Source organism: Lepidochelys kempii, chromosome 2 (genome assembly GCF_965140265.1).
Source record: "Lepidochelys kempii isolate rLepKem1 chromosome 2, rLepKem1.hap2, whole genome shotgun sequence".
In the NCBI taxonomy this organism is placed as follows: Eukaryota; Metazoa; Chordata; order Testudines; family Cheloniidae; genus Lepidochelys; species Lepidochelys kempii.
This window is the reverse complement of record NC_133257.1, coordinates 189,936,310-189,957,385: the sequence shown is the minus strand read 5'-3', so window position 1 is coordinate 189,957,385 and position 21,076 is coordinate 189,936,310. Positions and strand designations below refer to the sequence as shown.

The window sequence follows — 21,076 nt, the reverse complement described above, 5'->3', positions numbered from 1 at the left end:
CAAGACAGATTTTTAAAAATCTTGGATTGATCAAAATTATGAATAAGCTATTTAACAAGAATGAAATGCTATGAAATCTCACACCTACTACTATGAAGTAGGAGTCAGCGAATGCCAATAAGAAAAACCAACAACCATGGCTTTATAAATTGTGCACAGTGTTTGTGTTCCATTACATTTACGAAGTCCCATTTATAGCACAACACACCCTGTAGTGCTTTAATTTTCTGGAGAAGTAGTTACAGCTCAGTGGGTATTTAATCCACCCAGTTGCATAAAACTGATATGTACACTTCTCCATCTACAGTTTTAGTTACTAGTTTTGCGCATTTGATTTCATCCAGAAGGATGCAAATGATTCAGATCCAAAACTCGATTCTTCTTCATTTACAACTATTCAAATTCAGAACTTGCTCACATGATAGTGCTTGTAAGACAACCCTCAAATATTTGTCCCGCAGATATATTGATCTCACAAGCAATGTTGCACAAGTAGTAGAAAAAAATATACACCATATTGACTTGAACTCAGCTTAAGTGAAATGTAAAATGTCTACAGTAGAAGAGGATAGTAAGGACATAATGTTTGTTTTATAAAAGCTCAAAGTTATTAAGTCAGGCGAAGATTTTTCTTTTCTTCTAAACTTTTAAATAAATACAACATTAATTCTTGTGAAAGGTCGTGGACTGACAATTGTAAAACACAAGTTTTACCTCTTGATAAATATAGATCATGGTCAGTGTAAGGAGGTTTACATTAACACTGCCTCACAGCTGTGAATAGAAGAAAAGAAGGTAATTCAATCTCAATATTCATTTCTGATCTCTAATTAGGTTGCTTTCACCCTTATTGACACCTGTCCACCAGAAACTGGTCTGAGATTTTTCAGATAGGCCACTCAAAATGTTACACTGCCTGGGACAGAATTCAGTCAGTGATCCTGAAGTGAAAGGCAGCGTACTATTACCAATCCGCTACACCATTCTCTCTCAATCCTCTTCGGGATAATTCAGTTTTAAAAACAAACAGGGACCCTTAGAGATACCAAAATACATATACTGTAGACTGTGGTACAGTTATTTATTACATTTGTCTTACTTTGGGATAGACATGTTTAAATCTTGTTTTGGTCTACTAAGTTTGATAATCTCAACCTAGTCAAGTGTTCATATTTTGTTTGGAAAAATTGGCACTCTGCTCTAGAAAAGGGCTTTGCACAGAATGATTAAGGTGCACAGACAGACAATCTATGTAGAGCACATACACACCTTATTACACGCGTTTCCAGACTATTGCTATTAATCTAACTTTCATCAGAATCAAATTCACTCAAATAAGAAAAACACTTAACTTTCATTGGAAAAGTTGGCCTCATACCTGTGACTCAAAGTTTACTTGTATCAGTGATTATTTCCATCAGCTTCAGAGTACACTATGACATACGTTTTATAGAACAACTTGTTCTTACCCTGCACTATTTAATATAATATTAGGAAGTTTTGTTCCAATTTGTCTTCTTCCTTTTGTTAACTGTTGACATTTTCTCTACATTTGGGAAGAGGTTTGAACACAGCCATTGATTAAACAACTAAATTACAAACTGATCTCACATCAGGTCATTCCCAAATATATTTTTTTGTATACCAACACTATTGACTTGAAAGCAAGCCTCACCAAAAAGTGTTATAGCAAATCCAGTGATGAGGGTGAAAGCATGGGGGGGGTGGGGGAGGAAGAGGAGGAGAATTAAACTTTTTATAGGTTCTGTAGAAATAGATTTAAAAAGTAAGTTGACAGAATGGTCAATTAACTCCTTTTCTACATTTGGATACTTAAAATTCATAAGACATCTTCCCTTCCTTTCATTTTTAAGCATCTTTAGTTAGCTCACAGATGACGTGTCATACTATAGCAACTTTTAAGAAATGATGAAAAAAGTGATTTTCTCCAACAAACTAATTCCAGATTTCCTTTATACATGAACCACACTCTCTCCCGGCTTTTAGGTTTCTCTAGTAATATATTTTCACCTACATTCTTTCACCAGTATACCATTTTTTTTCTCCTTACCTGCCACCAGACGGATTGTTCCCAAAATACCATATATAGACCTTGTAACAGCTGAAGGGGGAACATCTTTCTTAACTGAAAACCAGAAAAACAAGATGTCAAACTATATCTGTTTCATGATTATATCCCATGTAACTTTATTAAATTAGATTTGATCATGAAGTTTCAACCATGTCACTAATGAGTCACCATAGTGAGAGGCAATGGATTAGAGTTTGAAAACCTGCTGGGAAAGAATTTAAAATTAGGAAATGAAAGTTTTCTATTTTGTTTAATCAACAAGAATCATTCTAATTGAAGAAATTCAGGCTCATTTACAGGACAGGCTAGCTGGGTAGCTCAGCAGCAGCACACTGTCCTGCCAGCAGGAAGGAGTTTCCTGTTTTGAACCAAACTCCGGGTGTCAAGGCCCCAAGACCAGCCTTAGCCACAATACCTGGCCTCCCCACTTCTGAGCATTCCTCCACCATCTCAGTCCAATTCCACACTGAGCAACAGGGCCAGACAAGCAGTCTGAATTGTGTTTTCTAACTTGTAAGGCCAGCTCTTCAAGGCAAAGACTATTAAGAGCTGTACAGCTGTGGTAAAGAATATAGGAAATGGATGGATATGTGGATGCAACTTGCAAAAGTGCTTCAGTATTGTACTTTTATCATCCACAGATTTAGGGGTCATTGTGAGGACCATTAACACCAAGTTTTAAACCAAGCTTAAGTCACAGCTAAGTGCCCCAACAGAGTTTGAAGAATGGAAAAAGATGGGACTATATTATGCATTGGGTTACATGCCAATGAAATGATAAAGTAGCTGCTGGGACAACAACATACCTTGGCTTGAAGAGTTTATATGTTAATGAAACATCAGTATTAGGAAAAGATGGCAGACAACAGAAACCTGGGAAGAGTAATCCTTACAGCTCTGAAGGAGTAAATTGCTATTCCAGTACTATAATATTTCAGTAGGATGAGCGCTCTAATCTTATACAAAAATACTGTAAGATTTACAGTCCAAATTTAGTTGGAAAAGAGGTTTTAATTTAATTTTCTCAGGAGAGAAAGGAGATATACAGATTCTAATATGAAGGGAAAGTATTATAGCAGCTCCTCTCAGTAAGACAGCATGTGAGTTCACTTTTAACATCCTATTTTCTGAAGTTCATAGCTCAGCATTAAATGGTTTGTTTCAAGCTGTAATTTAGTATCAGGCCTTCACCTGGGAAACAACTTGTTTGTTTGTTAAAACCACACAAATTTGCAAAAATAAAAATGTTAAGTTATGGCCATAGCACAGAACTATCAAACAATTCAAATTGTAGCCTTTTAATAGCCTCAGGAAAAAGCTAAAAATAAAAATCACCAAGTAGAAATAAGAGTGAGATATGTTGGCCAAGTTCATAGATTCCAAAGCGAGAAGGGACCACTGTGATCATCTAGTCTGACCTCCTGTATAACACAGGCCATAGAACTTCCCCAAAATAATTCCTAGAGCAGATCTTCTACAAAAACATCCAATCTTGATTTAAAAGTTACCAATTTATACTTGGTAAATCGTTCAAATCGTTAATTGTCCTCACTGTCAAAAATGTACACCTTATTTCCAGTCTGAATTTGTCTAGCTTCAACTTCCAGCCATTGTATCGTGTTATACATTTCTCTGCTGCACTGATGAGCCCATTATTAAATATTTATTCCTTGGGTAGATACTTGTGGACTGTACTCAAGTCACCCCTTAACCTTCTCCTTGTTAAGCTAAATAAATTGAGCTCTTGGAAGTTATGGGAGCACATCTGCACGACATTCATCACTCCTGTGCTTGAGTCCAGACTGTGGCATCAGTCCTAATTAGCATGAATAAGTCAACATTTCAAACTGACGCGGTCGTACAGTTATCAAAAAATAAAATGGTGAGTGGGAGCCCCAAATCAGTTGTTATGAATAAGGCTATGATTTAGTCAGAGGAGGTGACGGCGGTCAAGGATTTTGTGACTTTACCGGACCTCGGTGACTTCTTCCACTTCAGCTATCAGCAGCTGAAGCTGGGGCTGGAGACAGGACTCTGCGCCCCTGCCCCGCAACGGGGGCTGGATGGCTGGAACCAAGACCCTGCAGCCCCAGCCCCGCAGCTTCTGCCAGGGGCCGCGTGCCCCAGCCCCGCAGTGTCCAAGGGCCGTGCTGCGGCATGGTGGGGGCTGCAGTTGGGACTGCGCACCTCTATCCTGCAGCTATGGCCAGCACCAGAGCAGGGGCGCTGCGTCCCGCTGCAGCCGGGACTGTGCCACCCACCATGGCTGGGGGCTTGACCTGTCGGTCCCTCCCTCCCCATCATGAGACTCCATTCCTCCCCCCTACTTGGCCCTGCCTCGTTATTTTTAGTAAAGTCACGGACAGGTCATGGGCTCTGTGAATTTTTGTTTATTGCCCGTGACCCGTCTGTGACTTTTACTAAAAATAACCATGACAAAAATCTTAGCCTTAGTTATGCACCATATATTTTCACCGCACGTTTTTAATACACACAGCTACATAACTGCAAAGAACCTTAAAACTATCTTCCAATAAAAATTACATGTTGATCTACAGAAATAAATATCAACGAATACTTTAAAATGTTAATTTTACTGAAAATAATCAAAATGCTGTGGCACATTTTGGATTTCTGCTACTGCAAATTAATATCCAGTCCACAAAGGAGACAAAAAAACTCAACATCATGAGTGAGGTGAAGAGAGACTTACGATACCACAATAATTAATGTGGATATTCAGTAAGCTATCCAAAGAACCAGGACATTCAGCTTTGAAGTAGTATTTAGATTGCACATTGCACTTTGTCACTGTACTTTTTAATCGACCGGCCTAGTGCTGGTGAGAAGCATACCTGTAAGAGTGACCTCTGTGGAGACTCTGTCAATGGCAAGAACATCATTTGCTCCATCATCACAAGCTTCCACGTAAAACTTCTCTGGTGTTATGTGCCTTTAAAAGAAATTAAAAGCTATGAGTACAATAAACCAGACTTGCCATACAAAGTTCCATATTTAATTATAAACAGCTGGGAAGCCAGTTATGGCTTTTTCCTAATTGAACAAATTTTAAACAACTGTTGACTGGAAAACAGCTGTACACCACTCATTTATTTTGTAGAGCACTAACTGGAAATATGAACCTGAGAGTTTTAATGGCTGAATGCAAAATTCCTTGCTTATCACCATGGAAATAATCCTGTACCACTCTACTGTAAGTGAAAAATATGAAAGTTTCTTGCTGAATGTTTCCTTAAATAAGCTTTAATTTAAAAAAGGAAAGAATTAAAATGTGATTCATTTCATAAGTTTATATGGGCTACGTACAAAGTCTTAGGAACCTGATAGAGTTCAAGTTATGGCAAACAAAACTACCATTTTACTAAACAATTATTAATACAGTAACAATTAATGTACCACATAAGTGCACATTTAGCAGATTTCAGATTGAGGGAGTGGAAGACTGACACATTAAAGCTCATATTCCACTAAGACAGTGGTTCCCAAACTGGGGTTGGCAGAACATTACAGGGGATTCGCCAGAAAAATTTCACAAATGGCGGCCAGAGCACCCCGGGCGTTGGCGGCAGCAGGTGGGACCCGGTTGCAGGGCAGATAGCCCGAGCCCCAGGGAGAGCAGGACAGGACAGTTGGGGCTGGCAGCCCGAGCCCTGCCCCCGTGAGCGGGGGAGCCGGCAGCCCAAACCCCAGTGCTCCGCGCAGGGCTGGCAGCCCGAGCCCCAGGGAGAGCGGGGCCGGGCAATTGGGGCTGGCAGCCCGAGCACCGGCAGTCAGCGAGACCTGCAGCCCGAGTTCAGTGGAGTTCAGTTGACCGGGGAAGTCAACGGGGTTCAGCAGCAGGAGCCCCACAGAGTGCGGAGGAAATTTAAACTTAAATCCCTGGAAATATTCATTTTTAGGAGGGGGTTCACGAGATTTCACCATTTAGTGAAAGGGGTTTGCGGGCTGTTAAAGTTCGGGAACCACTGCACTAAGAGAAAGCTTTCTGGAAGATGCCTGTAAAAATCCACTAAAAAAACCTAATTTATATCATAATTATAACCCAAAACAGCAGAAGGCAATTCCAGCAAGAGTACATTACACCAGACATACTTTAAGACTGGCACTTCCAGGCTACCAGCAAGATCTCTGCTTCTGGTGACATATGTCCATAATATCCAAAGCATTATACAAACAAACAATCTGAACACCCGTCATCCTTTTCTTTAGGTAAATCCTTTGCAGAATATAGGCATTTTTAAGACTAGTAGTTTAAAAGAAACAAAGACAACCAAATGCCTAAAACAGAACATGGCTATGGAGGCTGACTGTCCAAAGCCATATTCCAACTGGATAGGTGAGGACATCATAGCTGTACACCAGTGCCAGCGGTACACTGGAAAGGAGAATCCCTCATCTATTATATTAACTGGATAAAGACATGGGGAATTATTTTTACTAACCTTTCTCCCTCATTCCCTTCTTGCAGGATTATTTCTATTACACAGCTTTGTCTAGTCAAATTTTAAATGCCTCATGTGATGGTGAAAGTCCAGTCATTTCTTGGGAGACTCTTTCACAGGCTAATCATTAGGATCTTTCCCCAATTTTACCCCCTCCAATTAAATCTTGTTTTTCTTAATGTTATTGCTATATTGACATTACACCTCAGGGCTCTAAATTAATTTCCAAAACAAGAGGTAAAGAAGATGGCTTCTTTAACCCCTAGATAAAGAGTATTAAAATGTCCCTTGGAAACTTCATAGCTTTCTCTCTGATTTAGTTTCCTGGTTCTAATTTTTCTAATAATCTCAGAATGGACAATATTTCTACCATACGTAAGGCTATTTTTTAAAGAAACACCATCAACTTGAAAAATGTATTCACTACTGTTAAAATGGAAAATTAACAAATTTTCTTCATCCTCTAGACTGTAAACTCTTTTAGGGCCAGGGATAATCTCTCTGTTGTGTGCACGTGCAGTTTAGCACAATGAGCCCCTATACCAGAGGTGAGCAAATTACAACCTGGAGGCCACATCCGGCCCTCCAGACATTTTAATCCGGCCCTCAAGCTCCCGCCAGGGAGTGGGGTCGGGGGCTTGCCCCACTCCACATGGCTCCTGGAAGCAGCGGCACATCCCCACTCCAGCTCCTACGTGTAGGGGCATCCAGGGGGCTCCACATGCTGTCCCCACCCCAAGCACCGGCCCCACAGCTCCCATTGGCTGTGGTTCCTGGCCAATGAGAGCTGCAGGAGCAGCGCTGCCTGGCAGTGCCTCCATGCAGGAGCCAGAGAGGGGACATGTCGCTGTTTCTGGGAGCTACTTGAGGTAAGCACTACCCAGAGCCTGCCCCCCTGCCCCTCTCCTGTGTACTAACCTCCTGCCCCAGACCTGATCTCCCTCCCATGCTCTGAAACCCTCAGTCCCAGCCCAGAGCATTCTCCTGCACCCCCAACCTCTCATCCTCAGCCCCACTTGAGAGCCCACACCCCCAGCCAGAGCCCTAGCACTCTCTTGCACGCCAACCCCATGAGCATTCATGGCCCACCATACAATTTCCATATCCAGATGTCGCCCTCGGGCCAAAAAGTTTGCCCACCCCTGCCCTAAACCCTCATAAGGATCTCCAAGGCCTACCATAATAACTAAATTTCCTTAACACCATACTTTGTGCATTTGACAGCATTTTAGCTTAGTATATTTCACTGTATATTACACCCTTCCTCGTTCCCTTCAAGAGGGTTTCATCCCTAATACCAGCAGCAGCAGAGTTTAAACTGAACAAGTAGAACACAACTGTGGGCAGACAGAAAGGGGAAGATATGGGTGGCAGCATGTTTGGTAGCATTGATCTCAGGTCATCTCAAAAGAAAAAAATAGGGGAGCAGAAAAACCCTTATTTTTTAAAAAAAATAGAATACTTTTTAGAGATGCAAGCCAGGACACTAAGGAGTTCTATTTGGAAACTAGATTTCTAAAAAATTAACTTTAAAAAAATATTAATCAAGATTATAGCACTCCTTTAAGAGAAAATGGCATTTATTTTACTTAGCACAACATTCTGAAGTTTTACACAATTGACCTACGAGGAAAGACATAGCCAAGTATATAAGTCATGACTAAGCAACAACGAAGAAGTTAAATTTTAAGTCTAGTAATATTTAAAAGGATGTAGATCCCGATGAAGGAAAAATACAGGGTGAAAAAAGGTGGTTAAAAAAAAAAGTGAGGAAATTAAGAAAAAAAATAGTATAACGTGAAAAGCTTTCTGAGCATGTTCTGTATCAACCTGTGGAACTGTCTCCCAAATAATGCGATGGAAGCCTCATTTTTCACGGCCCTCAAAACTAGAATTGACGATACACTAACATGCAATGGAATCCTGTGCTGGCAGAGTAATGGACTCTCTAGATAACTTAACTAGGAGTCTTCCATCTATAATTTCTATGATCAATATTTAAACACTCTGGCTTGCACAGTATCTATAGCATGGACATAGCTTTATGTCATGTCAAATATCTTTTCAGCTATTTGGCCACTGGCAGTGCAAGGCTCAGAAATTAAAAACTCTAGTTAGACCCTTATTTTCAAATACTTATTAATAGCTTGTGGGGTGACAAGTGTTCATTTATAATGTGAGCTTTTGGCTTACTGAACTCAGCAAGATGGTTAACTCTTTCCTTTAAAAGCAGTTTAAATTATTCTAAGAATATTGTATCAACTGCAAAGTGCTAATAATGATAATGTATAAAGTACTTCTAAATCACACACAAAAGCTACATTAAAAGATCAAGGTTACAAAATTGAGAGTTAGGAAATGAAATGCCAAAATTAAAATTGCCTGTGCAATCTTAACTCAGCCCTCTTGCACTAGTTATAGAACATACTATTCCCCTCACCAATTCTCTGCCCAGCTCTTAATCCTCTAGCAAAGCCATTCACTGCCTTCAAGTCCCAGTCTCCTTACCTAGGCACTACTAGTCTCCACCTAAACTTGAGTCACTGTTCTCTCCCCCCCGCCCCCATTAGCCTCCAATCCCAGTTTCCACACACTGCACAGCTTTGTTCCAATGTACTCTCTCTGCCCCTCATTCAAATAGCTCTTGTTCCCCCTGCATTAGAGTCAGACAACTTCCTCCTCCCTGGGCTCAGAGGGGGCTGGAGATGCAGTCACAGAGCACAGGAGAGAGTCCAGAGCTGCTATTGCAGGGAAAGCTGACACTCCAGTCAGAGCTTAGCAGTTCAGTGCTGATGAAATCTTTGGGGAATTTGCTGCTAAAAATCTAAGAACTCTGATTTTTTAAAGTTGTATAACTTGGCCAAATTTAGACAGATTTTCATAGGACAACAAAAGGCACATCTCTGACAAAAAGACCAAAATTTCAGGCCCCTGCTCAAAGCATGAGGATGCTAGCTAGCACTTAAGAAAAAAAAAGTCACCAGAATTTAACACTGGAAAAACAATGTATTTTCTCCCTAACATCATTCTCAGAAACTTCTGAACTGTTTCGGCTGAAATTTTCCAAAATCAGCCTCAGGCAGAATGGTTACAAACTGACAAAAAAGTTATAAGCTGTTGAAAATATGGTCTTACATGAAAGTGTCTGACAACCTTAATAGGCAGTGCATCTAGTCCCACCTATAATTAAAATGAAAGAGCATTCAAAAATTGAGACAGAATTGTGCATTCCATCCTCTGAAGGAACAGCATTCTTGTATATCTAGCCCACAAAGCTAGCCTGCTTGCTTGTATATCTTTTCTTATGGGTTGGATATTGTTGGTTTTATTATAATAGATTTATTCTAGAGTATTTTGGCTGTAATGTAAGTAACCTGAAGGCCATGTCCTGTTGACCTAAAGCAAGTTAGCATACATACATTCGGGACCTTTAGCCTAGGTAAGCGATAATGACCGAAAGCATAAAGTATATAACTACTAGCTCAGTCTCGCATCTGATGTTTATATAAAATATAATGTTTGTGACCTTTAGCATAGGTAAGTGAGGATGCATTAACTCAAGTTGGCATAGATAGGGGACTAGCTAAATTCATGCCCTCCATCAACTTAAAGAACTTGGAAATAACCAGTTAGGCCAGAAACATCAGATGCGAGACTGAGCTAGTAGTTATTACTATGTATGAATAGGTCACTAAGACATATGAATGTGCCAGCCTATAGAGTAAGTGCGCCCTGATATTTTGAGGGTGAGGAAGTTATGTTTGGACATGGAAAGAGGCACACAGTACTCAGGCTCTATAAAGCGGGGCAACCCACCGTTTTAGTTGGTATTTTAATTCTTAAATGGTTAGTTCTTAAGCTAATTGAATCAAACTTTAAGTTAGCTTCTGTAGTTTTTCTTTAGCTTTTTACCACCCTAGCTTCTTCTAAGTTCTTCACCTCCCACTTGAGAATTGAGGAACCTGGACCTTTGGACTCTCTTGGGATGCCAGAGGCGAGGCTGGTCCTTTGTCTCTTACCACCAGGTTATCAAGGAAGGGTGCGAGTATGTTAATCTAGAAAACTTTATAGTATATAATACCATATGTACCTCTAAAACAATATTATTGCCTTTGTAATTCTGATTATTTTTCCATTTGATTGCTATTCCATTTATCTCAATACAAGTCTTTAAGGCTGTATTTTGTTCTCAGTGTAATGTCCTTGCCATACATCCTGAGGATCCTTGAAAACTGTGTAACCTGATTCTGAGACAAAAACCTTGTCTTCTGATCAGATTAATTGGCAAGCCTATATAAACAATAATATTAACCTCCTAAAATCAGGCAACATATTAAAATCAGTATTATGACACATGATGTTTATCACATGCACATAAAAAAAGTACTGCTCATGCTCACTTTAATGTGAACAAGAATGAAATATATCAGCCACCGTGGAGATGAGGGGGATTATTCACCATACTCGCGGATCAGAGTTATTTGGCTGTGCTTATACTAAAAACAATTGGAGCAGTGTTGAAAATCCATCAGATCCGGATTCTATTTGTAATGCAAAAATATGAAAAGAAATAGATTTTCCAGAAAATAAGATTCAGAACTTCTGACTAACTTTCACATTCAAACCAAACTCAACTTTACTATGATCTTCATATTTTTTATTTGTATCTGAAAATGCTACATAGCCATGCTCAGTTACCCCATCTGATTAGCAGACTGCATCAAGAAGTTGTTAACAAGACATTAACATCAGTGTAGCTCAACAGAAGAAATATGTCCAACAGTCTTGACTTCAACTAAATGAGCGACATCAAACCAATGTTACAATCTCTGCTACTCAATAGTTAAAAAAAAAAAAAAGTGAGACGAGCACACACACCCACCCACACCCACACACACCCACAAAAGCATGGAGACTAAAAATCAGATAATGCTTTCAACAGTTCTGGCTTAAAGAACACCAAGAAGAAAATATAAGGGAACCATCACCAAAATCAAGCCCTTTGGTTTGTTTCTTCAATTCAGACACTATCATGGCTATGAAATAGTTGAGAGCTGGAACTTCATTGTGGGTAGTGACATGTAAATGAATACAGTATTAACATAGGAAAAAAATTAAAAATGGCTCAACTCACATTAAAATCTTCCTCACTCCCAAAAAGAAATGAAGACCTCACTCCCACACACAAAATATACTTACTTGAAGTGTTCACTAAATAGCTGAGAGACTTTTATAGTATAACTTGTAGAATCCATATTTTTCAGGTATTTAGTATGTACCAGGAGGCTATAAATCATATTTTAAATTCAAACTGTTTTTGCATATGTGTACTATGAAGAAAGTAGCATGTCTGTGCAAATGGCAGTTAAAAATGGGACAATTCTGCTCGACAGCTTTCCAAAGTATCTTTAGAGAATATGTACATATTTTGGAACTAAATGACAGATACAGAAGTTTAAAAAAAGCCACATGTGTAATAAGGATTCCTTCCCTTCCTGAGTGCAACTCAGCTTTACCACAGTTTTCTATATTTTAAGAATCTCAGTTGATGATAAAGGATTTCTTCAGAAATATTCATTAAAAGTAGTACATTTTGGTTATCAAATACTCATTTGTTTTCTCTATTCATGGAATAAGTTGCTCAGAGCATCATTTTTCTGTTTTTAGAAGTTTTGGCAGCTTTTGCTGCTTCTATTAATAGCTTTAAAAGGAAACAGCAGTGAACTTAAATTTAAGAATTCTCTACTTACATGACTAAGCGTCCAGATCAAGTTCTAATATAATAAAACCCAAGAAAGGTGAAATGTGATTCAGGTACTGCAGCTTATGTATGTGAGTATTAGCTTGATTAAAATTGAGAAATTAGGTGCAAGATTTTCTCATTTGTAGTTTGAATATTTGCTTTATACAAGTTCAGAGGAGCCCACAGGTGAGACAATGATATCCCTTAGGCATGAATTTATGTATATCCTAGTATAGAGGATAGGAAAGAAGTTGGTAAAGTATGGGTGGAAGCTAGTAAGGAATAGCCAGTCAAACAAAATAGAGTCCCATTTAAAACATAATAATGAAGGCAAAAAACTGAATAATGACAAAATATGTAAGTAGTTATACACAAATTATAGAAGTCTAAAAATACTAAGACGGGTGACCTAGAGTGTCCGGCATTACGTGAATGTATTGATATAAGAGGCAGAGAAACACAGTGGAATGAAGATAATCAATGGGACATGATAATACCAGGGTATAAATGTATAGAAATTATAGAGTAGGTCACACTGGTAGGGAGTGACATTATATGCTAAAAGAAAGCACGGAGTCAAATAAGGTAAAATCTTACATGAAACGAACTATACCATAGGATCTCTATGGATAGAAATTCTATGCCTGAATAAAAAGAGTATAGCAATAGGAATATACTATCAACCACCTAAACAGGATGGTGACAGTGACTGTGAAACACTAAGAGAGGTTAGACAGACTACTAAAGCAGAAAGTGCAATAATAGTGGATTATTTTAGCTATCCTCATATTGACAGGGTGTGATGCAGAGATAAAACTGCTAGCCACCATACATGACTGCTTCTTGGAGCAGCTAGTCCTGGAATCCCCAAAGGGACAGGTAATTTTTGACTTAGTCCTAAGTGGAGCACAGGATCTGGTCCAAGAGGTAACTATAGCTGAACCACTCAGTAACAGTGACTATAATGTAATTCGTTTAACATCCTTATAGGGGGAAATACAAGCCAGACACAGACACAGAGGGAACATGTCACTTTAAAAAGGGGAACTTCAAAAAACAAATGATGCTCATTGAATGGAAATTGAAAGGAACTGTCACAATGGTAAATGCTTGAAACTGCAAGGGGGCTACTTAAAAACACCATAATAGAGGTTCAGACTAAATGTATACCGCAAATCAAAGAAAACAATGAGAGGACCAAAAGAATGCCACCATGGCTAAACAGCAGAGTAATTGAGGTCATTAGAGGCAAGAAGGCATCCTTTTTAAGATTTGGAAGTCAAATCCTAGCAAGGATTAACAGGAAGGTGCACAGACTCTGACAGGTTAAGTGTAGAAGTATAATAACGCAGGTCAAGAAAGAATTTGAGAAGCAACTTACTAAGGATGAAAAGACTAATGGTAAGAATCTTTTTAAGTGCAGCAGAAGTCTGCCAGACAGGCAATGGGGCCACTAAAAGACAAAGGTGCTAAAGGATCACACAAGGCCATTGCAGAAAAGCTAAAGAACTCACTGTAATAATGGTCTTCACTGCAGAGGCTGTGGGGAAGATACCCACGTCAGAGCTATCCTTTTTGGGTGACAAATCTGAAGTACTGTCCCACACTGATGCATACATAGAAGAGGTTTTGAACAAATTATTAAATTAAATAGAAATAAGTCACCACGACCAGATGGTATTCACTTAAATTCTGTAGGAATTCATATATGATATTGTAGAACTACTATCTGTAGCATATAACCTACCACTGAAACAAGCCTCTGTCTTAGGTGACTGGAAGGAGGCTAATGTAACACCATTTATAAAAAAGGAATCAAGAGGAGATCCTGGCAATCACAGATTTGAGAGTCTAACTTTAACAGTGGGCAACTATAGTCAAGAACAGAATTAAGACACATAGATAAACATGATTTCCTGGAGAACAGTTAACATGGCTTTTATGAACGCAAGTCATGCTTCACTAATCTATCCGAATTATTTGAGGGTGTCAATATGCATGCGGATAAGGGTGATCCAGTTAAAATACTGTACTTGGATTTTCAGATAGCCATTGACGAGGCCTCTCATCAAATGCTCTTAAGCAAAGTAAAGAGTCACAAGATAACAGGGAAGTCCTCTCATGAATCAGTAACAGGTTAAGAGACAGGAAACAAAGAGTAGGAATAAAATGGTCAGCTTTCATAATGCTCTCTCCATTTGTAAACAGCAAGATCCCCCAAGGATCTGTACTGGGACCCATGCTGTTCAACATATTCATTAATCATCTGAAAAAGGGAGTGAAGAGTGAAGTGGTGTAGTCTGCAGATGGCATCTTGAATAATTTTGTAAGTCCAAAGATAACTGCAAAGAGTTACAGAGGGATCTAGCAAGGGATGTGAAAGGTAACAAGAAAGGTTTCTACAGGTATGTTAGCAACAAAAAGGTCAGGGAAAGCGTGGAACCCTTACTGAATGGGGGAGGCAACATAGCCCTGGTCTACACTAGGACTTTAGGTCGAATTTAGCAGTGTTAAATCGATGTAAACCTGCACCCGTCCACATGATGAAGCCCTTTATTTCGACTTAAAGGGCTCTTAAAATCGATTTCCTTACTCCACCCGACAAGTGGATTAGTGCTTAAATCGGCCTTGCCGGGTCAAATTTGGGGTACTGTGGACACAATTCGATGGTATTGGCCTCCGGGAGCTATCCCAGAGTGCTCCATTGTGATTGCTCTGGACAGCACTCTCAACTCAGATGCACGATTGTCTGCCGTTGCTCTGACGCAGGGAGGGGCAACTGACGACATGGCTTACAGGGTTGGCTTACAGGGAGTTAAAATCAACGAAGGGGGTGGCTTTACATCAAGGAGTATTTCAGGCAGGACTTCACAGAGGGTTCCAATAAGAAATGGTGCACCTAAGTTATTGTTCTTATTGGAACAAGCAGGTTGGTCTGGCCTCTGATTGATACATGGCTAGATTTACCTCCCTGCACCTTCTCTGTGAGTGACTGCAGTGTGACCTAGAGGAACGAGTCTCCTAGACGGGGGGTGGGGTGGGAGAGGTTGCAAATGAGTACAAAACAAATCTGGTCTATTTCTTGTTTTGATACTCTCCATCTATCTTTTACATCTTTGGCTGGCAGCAGACGGTGCAGAAGGACTGCATGCCATCCACATCTCATGGCTGCTCAGCAGAAGATGGTACAAGAGGACTGCTAGCAATCCGTATCACCTGCCTGCTCACCATAAGATGGTTCAATAGGACTGACTGCAGGACTAAAGAGAATGACCTGATCAAGTCACTCCAAATTTAGTCCCTGCGCCTATGTCTGCCCAGGCGCTCCTGATCGACTTCACAGAGGCGACCAGGAGCACCTCGGACATGATAATGACGGCTACCAGTCCTACTGTACCGTCTGCTGTCACAAGGGAATGGGTTGCTGCTGCTGTGTAGCAATGCAGTACCACATCTGCCAGCACCCAGGAGACATACGGTGACGGTGAGCTGAGCGGGCTCCATGCTTGCCGTGGTATGGCGTCTGCACGGGTAACTCAGGAAAAAAGGCACAAAACGATTGTCTGCCCTTTCTTTCACGGAGAGGGGGAGGGAAGGGGGGCCTGACGACATGTACCCAGAACCACCCGCGACAATGTTTTAGCCCCATCAGGCACTGGGATCTCAATCCAGAATTCCAATGGGCAGCGGAGACTGCGGGAACTGTGGGATAGCTACCCACAGTGCAACACTCCGGAAGTCGACGCTTGCCTCGGTACTGTGGAAGTGCTCCGCTGAGTTAATGCACTTAATGCACTTAGAGCATTTTCTGTGGGGACACATACACTCGAATATATAAAACAGATTTCTAAAAAACCGACTTCTATAAATTCGACCTAATTTCGTAGTGTAGACATACCCATAGTGACAGATGATGTGGAAAAAGCTGAAGTACTCAATGCCTTTTTTGCCTCTGTCTTCACAGACAAGGTCAGCTCCCAGACTGCTGCACTGGGGGGAGGAGGTGAGCAGCCATCAGTGATGAAAGAACAGGTTAAGGACTATTTAGAAAAGCTGGAAGTGCACAAGTCCCTGGGTCCAGATCTAATGCATCCAAGGGTGCTGAGGGAGTTGGCCGATGTGATTGGCCATTATCTTTGAAAATTTGTGGCGATTGGGGGAGGTCCCGGATGATTGGAAAAAGGCAAATATAGTGCCCATATTTTAAAAAGGGAAGAAAGAGAACCTGGGGAACTACAGACCGGTCAGCCTCACTTCAGTCCCCAGCAAAATCATGGAGCAGGTCCTCAAGGAACCCATTTTGAAGCACTTGGAGGAGAGGAAGGTGATCAGGAACAGTCAACAAGGATTCACCAAGGGCAAGTCATGCCTGACCAACCTGATTGCCTTCTAGGATGAGATAACTGGCCCTGTGGATATGGGGAAAGCAGTGGATGAGATATATCTTGATTTTAGCAAAGCTTTTTATACGGTCTCCCAGAGTATTCTTGCCAGCAAGTTAAAGAAGTATGGATTGGATGAATGGACTATAAGGTGGTTAGAAAGCAAGCTAGATTGTCGGGCTCAATGGGTAGTGATCAACGGCTCGATGTCTAGTTGGCAGCCAGTATCATGCGGAGTACCCCAGGGGTCGGTTTTGTTCAACATCTTTATCAGCGATGGGATTAACTGCACCCTCAGCAAGTTCACAGAAGACACTAAGCTAAGACACTAAGGGGGAGAGGTAGATATGCTGGAGGGTAGGGATAGGGTCAGAGTGACCTAGACAAATTGGAGGATTGGGCCAAAAGAAATCTGATGAGGTTCAACAAGGACAAGTGAAGTGTCCTGCACTTAGGAAGGAAGAATCCCATTCACCGCTACAGGCTGGGGACCGATTGGCTAAGCAGCAGTTCTGCAGAAAAGGACCTGGGGACTACAGTGGACGAGAAGCTGGATATGAGTCAGCAGTGTGCTCTTGTTGCCAAGAAGGCCAACAGCATATTGGGCTGTATTAGTAGGAGCATTGCCAGCAGATCGAGGGAAGTAATTATTCCTCTCTACACAGCACTGGTGAGGCCACACCTGGAGTATTGCATCCACTTTTGGTTCCCTCACTACAGAAGAAATGTGGACAAATTGGAGAGAGTCCAGCGGAGGGCAATGAAAATGATTAGGTGGCTGGGGCACATGATTTACAAGGAGAGGCTGAGGGAACTGGGGTTATTTAGTCTGCAGAAGAGAAGAGTGAGGGGGGGATTTGATAGCAAACTTCAACTACCTGAAGGGGGGTTCCAAAGAGGATGGAGCTAGGCTGTTCTCAGTGGTGGCAGACATCAGAACAAGAAGCAATGGTCTCAAGTTGCAGTGGGGGAGGTCTAGGTTGGATATTAGGAAACACTATTTCACTAGGAGGGTGGTGAAGCACTGGAATGGGTTACCTAGGGCAGTGGTGGAATGTCCATCCTTAGAGGTTTTAATGGCTTGGCTTCACAAAGCCTTAGTTGGGATGATTTTGTTGGTGTTGGTCCTGCTTTGGGCAGGGGATTGGACTAGATCTCCTGAGATCTCTCCCAACCCCTAATATTCTATGATCTTACAAAACTGGGTGACTCTGCAGAAAAAATGACAGATGAAATTCAACACTGATAAATACAAAGTAATGCATATTGGAAAAAAATAATCCCAACTACACATATGGGTGTAGGGAGATGGTGGAACCTCCTTCTGTCATCACCATACAGCTAAGAGTAGCCTAAAATTCCTCCTTACCTGTAAGGGGTTAAGAAGCTCAAATAACCTGGTTGGCACCTGACCAAAAGGACCAATGGGGAAAGAAGATACTTTCAAATCTTGGGCGGGGGGGGAAGGCTTTGTTGTGAGTGTTCTCTTGGGAAGCAAAGAAGCATCACATCAGAAAACTCCTTCTCCTATAAACCATCCTAAAAGTCTCTCATCTTACAAAAATTGAGAGTAAAAGCCAGGCAAGATGTGTTAGATTATCTTTTGTTCTGCTTGTGAATTTTTCCTTTGCTGGAGGGAGGTTTATTCTGTTTTTTGTAACTTTGAAACTAAGCCTAGAGGAAGTTCTGCTGGTTTTTGAATCTTTTGTTACCCTGTATAGTTATTTTCCATCCTGATTTTACAGAGGTGATTTTTATCTTCTTTTTTTTTTTTAAATAAAATCCTTCTTTTAAGAACCTGACTGATTTCTCTATTGTCCTAAGACCCAGGGGTTTGGGTCTGTGATCACTTTGTAACCAATTGGTTAGGATATTATTCTCAAGCCTCCCCAGGAAAGGGGGTGTAAGGGCTTGGGGGGATATTTTGGGGGAATAGGAACTCTAAGTGGTCCTTTCCCTGATTCTTTGTTCAATCACTTGGTGATGGCAGCGTACCCTCCAAGGGCAAAAAATTTGTGCCTTGGGGAAGTTTTAATCTAAGCTGGTAGAAATAAGCTTAGGGGTCTTTCATGCGGGTCTCCACATCTGTACCCTAGAGTTCAGAGTGGGGAGGGAACCCTGACACCTTCCTTTGAGGTTTTTAAGGTCAGGCTTGACAAAGCCCTGGCTGCGATGATTTAGTTGGGGATTGGTCCCGCTTTGAGCAGGGGGTTGGACTAGATGACCTCTTGAGATCCCTTCCAACCCTGATATTCTATGATAATGATGAGTGCTAACAGCTAACTTAGAACCCAAGAAAGATCTTGGAGTCACTGTGCATAGTTCTCTAAAAACCTATCCTGAAAGACGATCCCTCATTCTCACAGATCTTGGGAGACAGACCAGTCCTCGCTTACAGACAGCCCCCCAACCTGAAGCAAATACTCACCAGCAACCACACACCACACAACAAAAACACTAACCCAGGAACCTATCCTTGCAACAAAGTCTGATGCCAACTCTGTCCACATATCTATTCAAAGTGACACCATCATAGGACTTAATCACATCAGCCACAATATCAGAGGCTCGTTCACCTGCACATCTACCAATGTGATATATGCCATCATGTGCCAGCAATGTCCCTCTGCCATGTACACTGGCCAGACCAGACAGTCTCTATGCAAAAGAATAAATGGACACAGATCTGACATCAGGAATCATAACATTCAAAAACCAGTAAGAGAACACTTCAGCCTCTCTGGTCACTCAGTAACAGACTTAAAGGTGGCAATTTTGCAACAGAAAAGCTTCAAAAACAGACTCCAAGGAGAAACTGCTGAACTTGAATTGATTTGCAAACTAGATACCATTAACTCAGGCTTGAATAGAGACTGAGAGTGGCTGGGTCATTACACTAATTGAATCTATTTCCCCATGTTAAGCATCCTCACACCTCTTGCCAACTGTCTGAAATGGGCCATCTTGATTATCACTACAAAAGTTTTTTTCTCCTGCTGATAATAGCTCATCTTAATTAATTAGCCTCTTAGAGTTGGTCTGGCAACTTCCACCTTTTCATATTTTCTGTATGTATATATATCGTCTTACTATATGTTCCATTCCATGCATCTGATGAAGTAGGCTGTAGCCCAGGAAAGCTTATGCTCAAATAAATTTGTTAATCTCTACGGTGCCACAAGTACTCCTGTTCTTTTTGCGGATACAGACTAACACGGCTGCTTCTCTGAAACCTGTCACCACGAATACTGTATTCAGTTCTGTTGGCCCCATCTCAAAAGAATATGTAGAGCATGGGTTCTCAAAACGGGGTTGGAACCCATCAGACGTCACGAAGTTATTACATGGAGGGTTACAAGCTGTCAGCCTCCACCCCAAATCTCGCTTTGCCTCCAGCATTTAACACGGTGTTAAATATATTAAAAAGTGCTTTTCATTTATAAGGGGGGGGGAGGGGTCACACTCAGAGGCTTGCTATCTGAAAGGGGTCACCAGTACAAAAGTTTCAGAACCACTGATACAGAGGAACTGGAAAGGCAACAGAGATAATCATGAGTATGGTATGTCTTCAATATAAAGAAAGACAAAAAAGATTAGGCCTGTTCATCTTAGAGGGAAAAAAGATGATGAAGGGGGAAATGTGATAGAGATCTATAAAATCATGAATGGTCTGGAAAGAGTGAATAGAGAAGTGTTATTTATTTACCCTTTCTCTCTCTCACACACACACCCCCCACAAAAACCAGGGATCACTCAATAAAATTAACAGACAGCACGTTTAACACAAATAAGAGGAAGTACTTTTTCCACACTGCACACAATTAACCTGTGGGATGTTGTGATGGCCAAAAGTATAATTAGGTTAAAAAACAAAACAAAAAAAACCACTAGATAAGGGAATAGCTCCGTCAATGGCTATTAGCCAAGATGGTCAGGGATGCAACCCCATGCTCAAATGACCCTAAACCTCTGACTATCAGAAGCCGGGAAGGGAATACAGGGGTGGAACATTCCAACTGTACTGTTCTGTACACTCCCACAAAGCTCGGGTACAGGCCACTGTTGGAGACAGGATAAAAAGCCAGATGAACCATTGGTCTGGCCCAGTATGGCAGTTCTTCCATTCTATGTAATTTCACATGCTGAGTTTGAGGGTGGTAATGTGCATTATGGGGGGAGGGGGGGCGAACAGTTACACATGGTGTTTTAATGATGTTGATTTTACTGAAAAAAGAGTATTGGTGTTTTCTGATAAAAACAGAGGCATGATAAGGTTTGCTCTTTGATGCTATGACGACAATTAAAGAAAGCACTGTCTTCAATATCACTTAAGAATCCTTTTACCCTTCTATGCCCAAACCTTTACTTCTGTAATTGATGTATATCATAATGCTTA

At 41.0% G+C, this 21,076-nt stretch overlaps 1 protein-coding gene across 1 annotated transcript in view; it reads right to left on the bottom strand.

Annotated features, from left to right (window-relative positions):
- SACM1L (SAC1 like phosphatidylinositide phosphatase) overlaps window positions 1–21,076 on the bottom strand; it is a 62,482-nt gene that overhangs the window by 29,847 nt on the left and 11,559 nt on the right. Inside the window, exons 2-3 of the mRNA XM_073333154.1 lie at window positions 4,948–5,045; window positions 2,072–2,146 (exon numbers count right to left, since the gene is read on the bottom strand). Coding sequence (XP_073189255.1) covers window positions 2,072–2,146; window positions 4,948–5,045 — 173 coding nt within the window. The remainder of the gene's footprint in view (window positions 1–2,071; window positions 2,147–4,947; window positions 5,046–21,076) is intronic.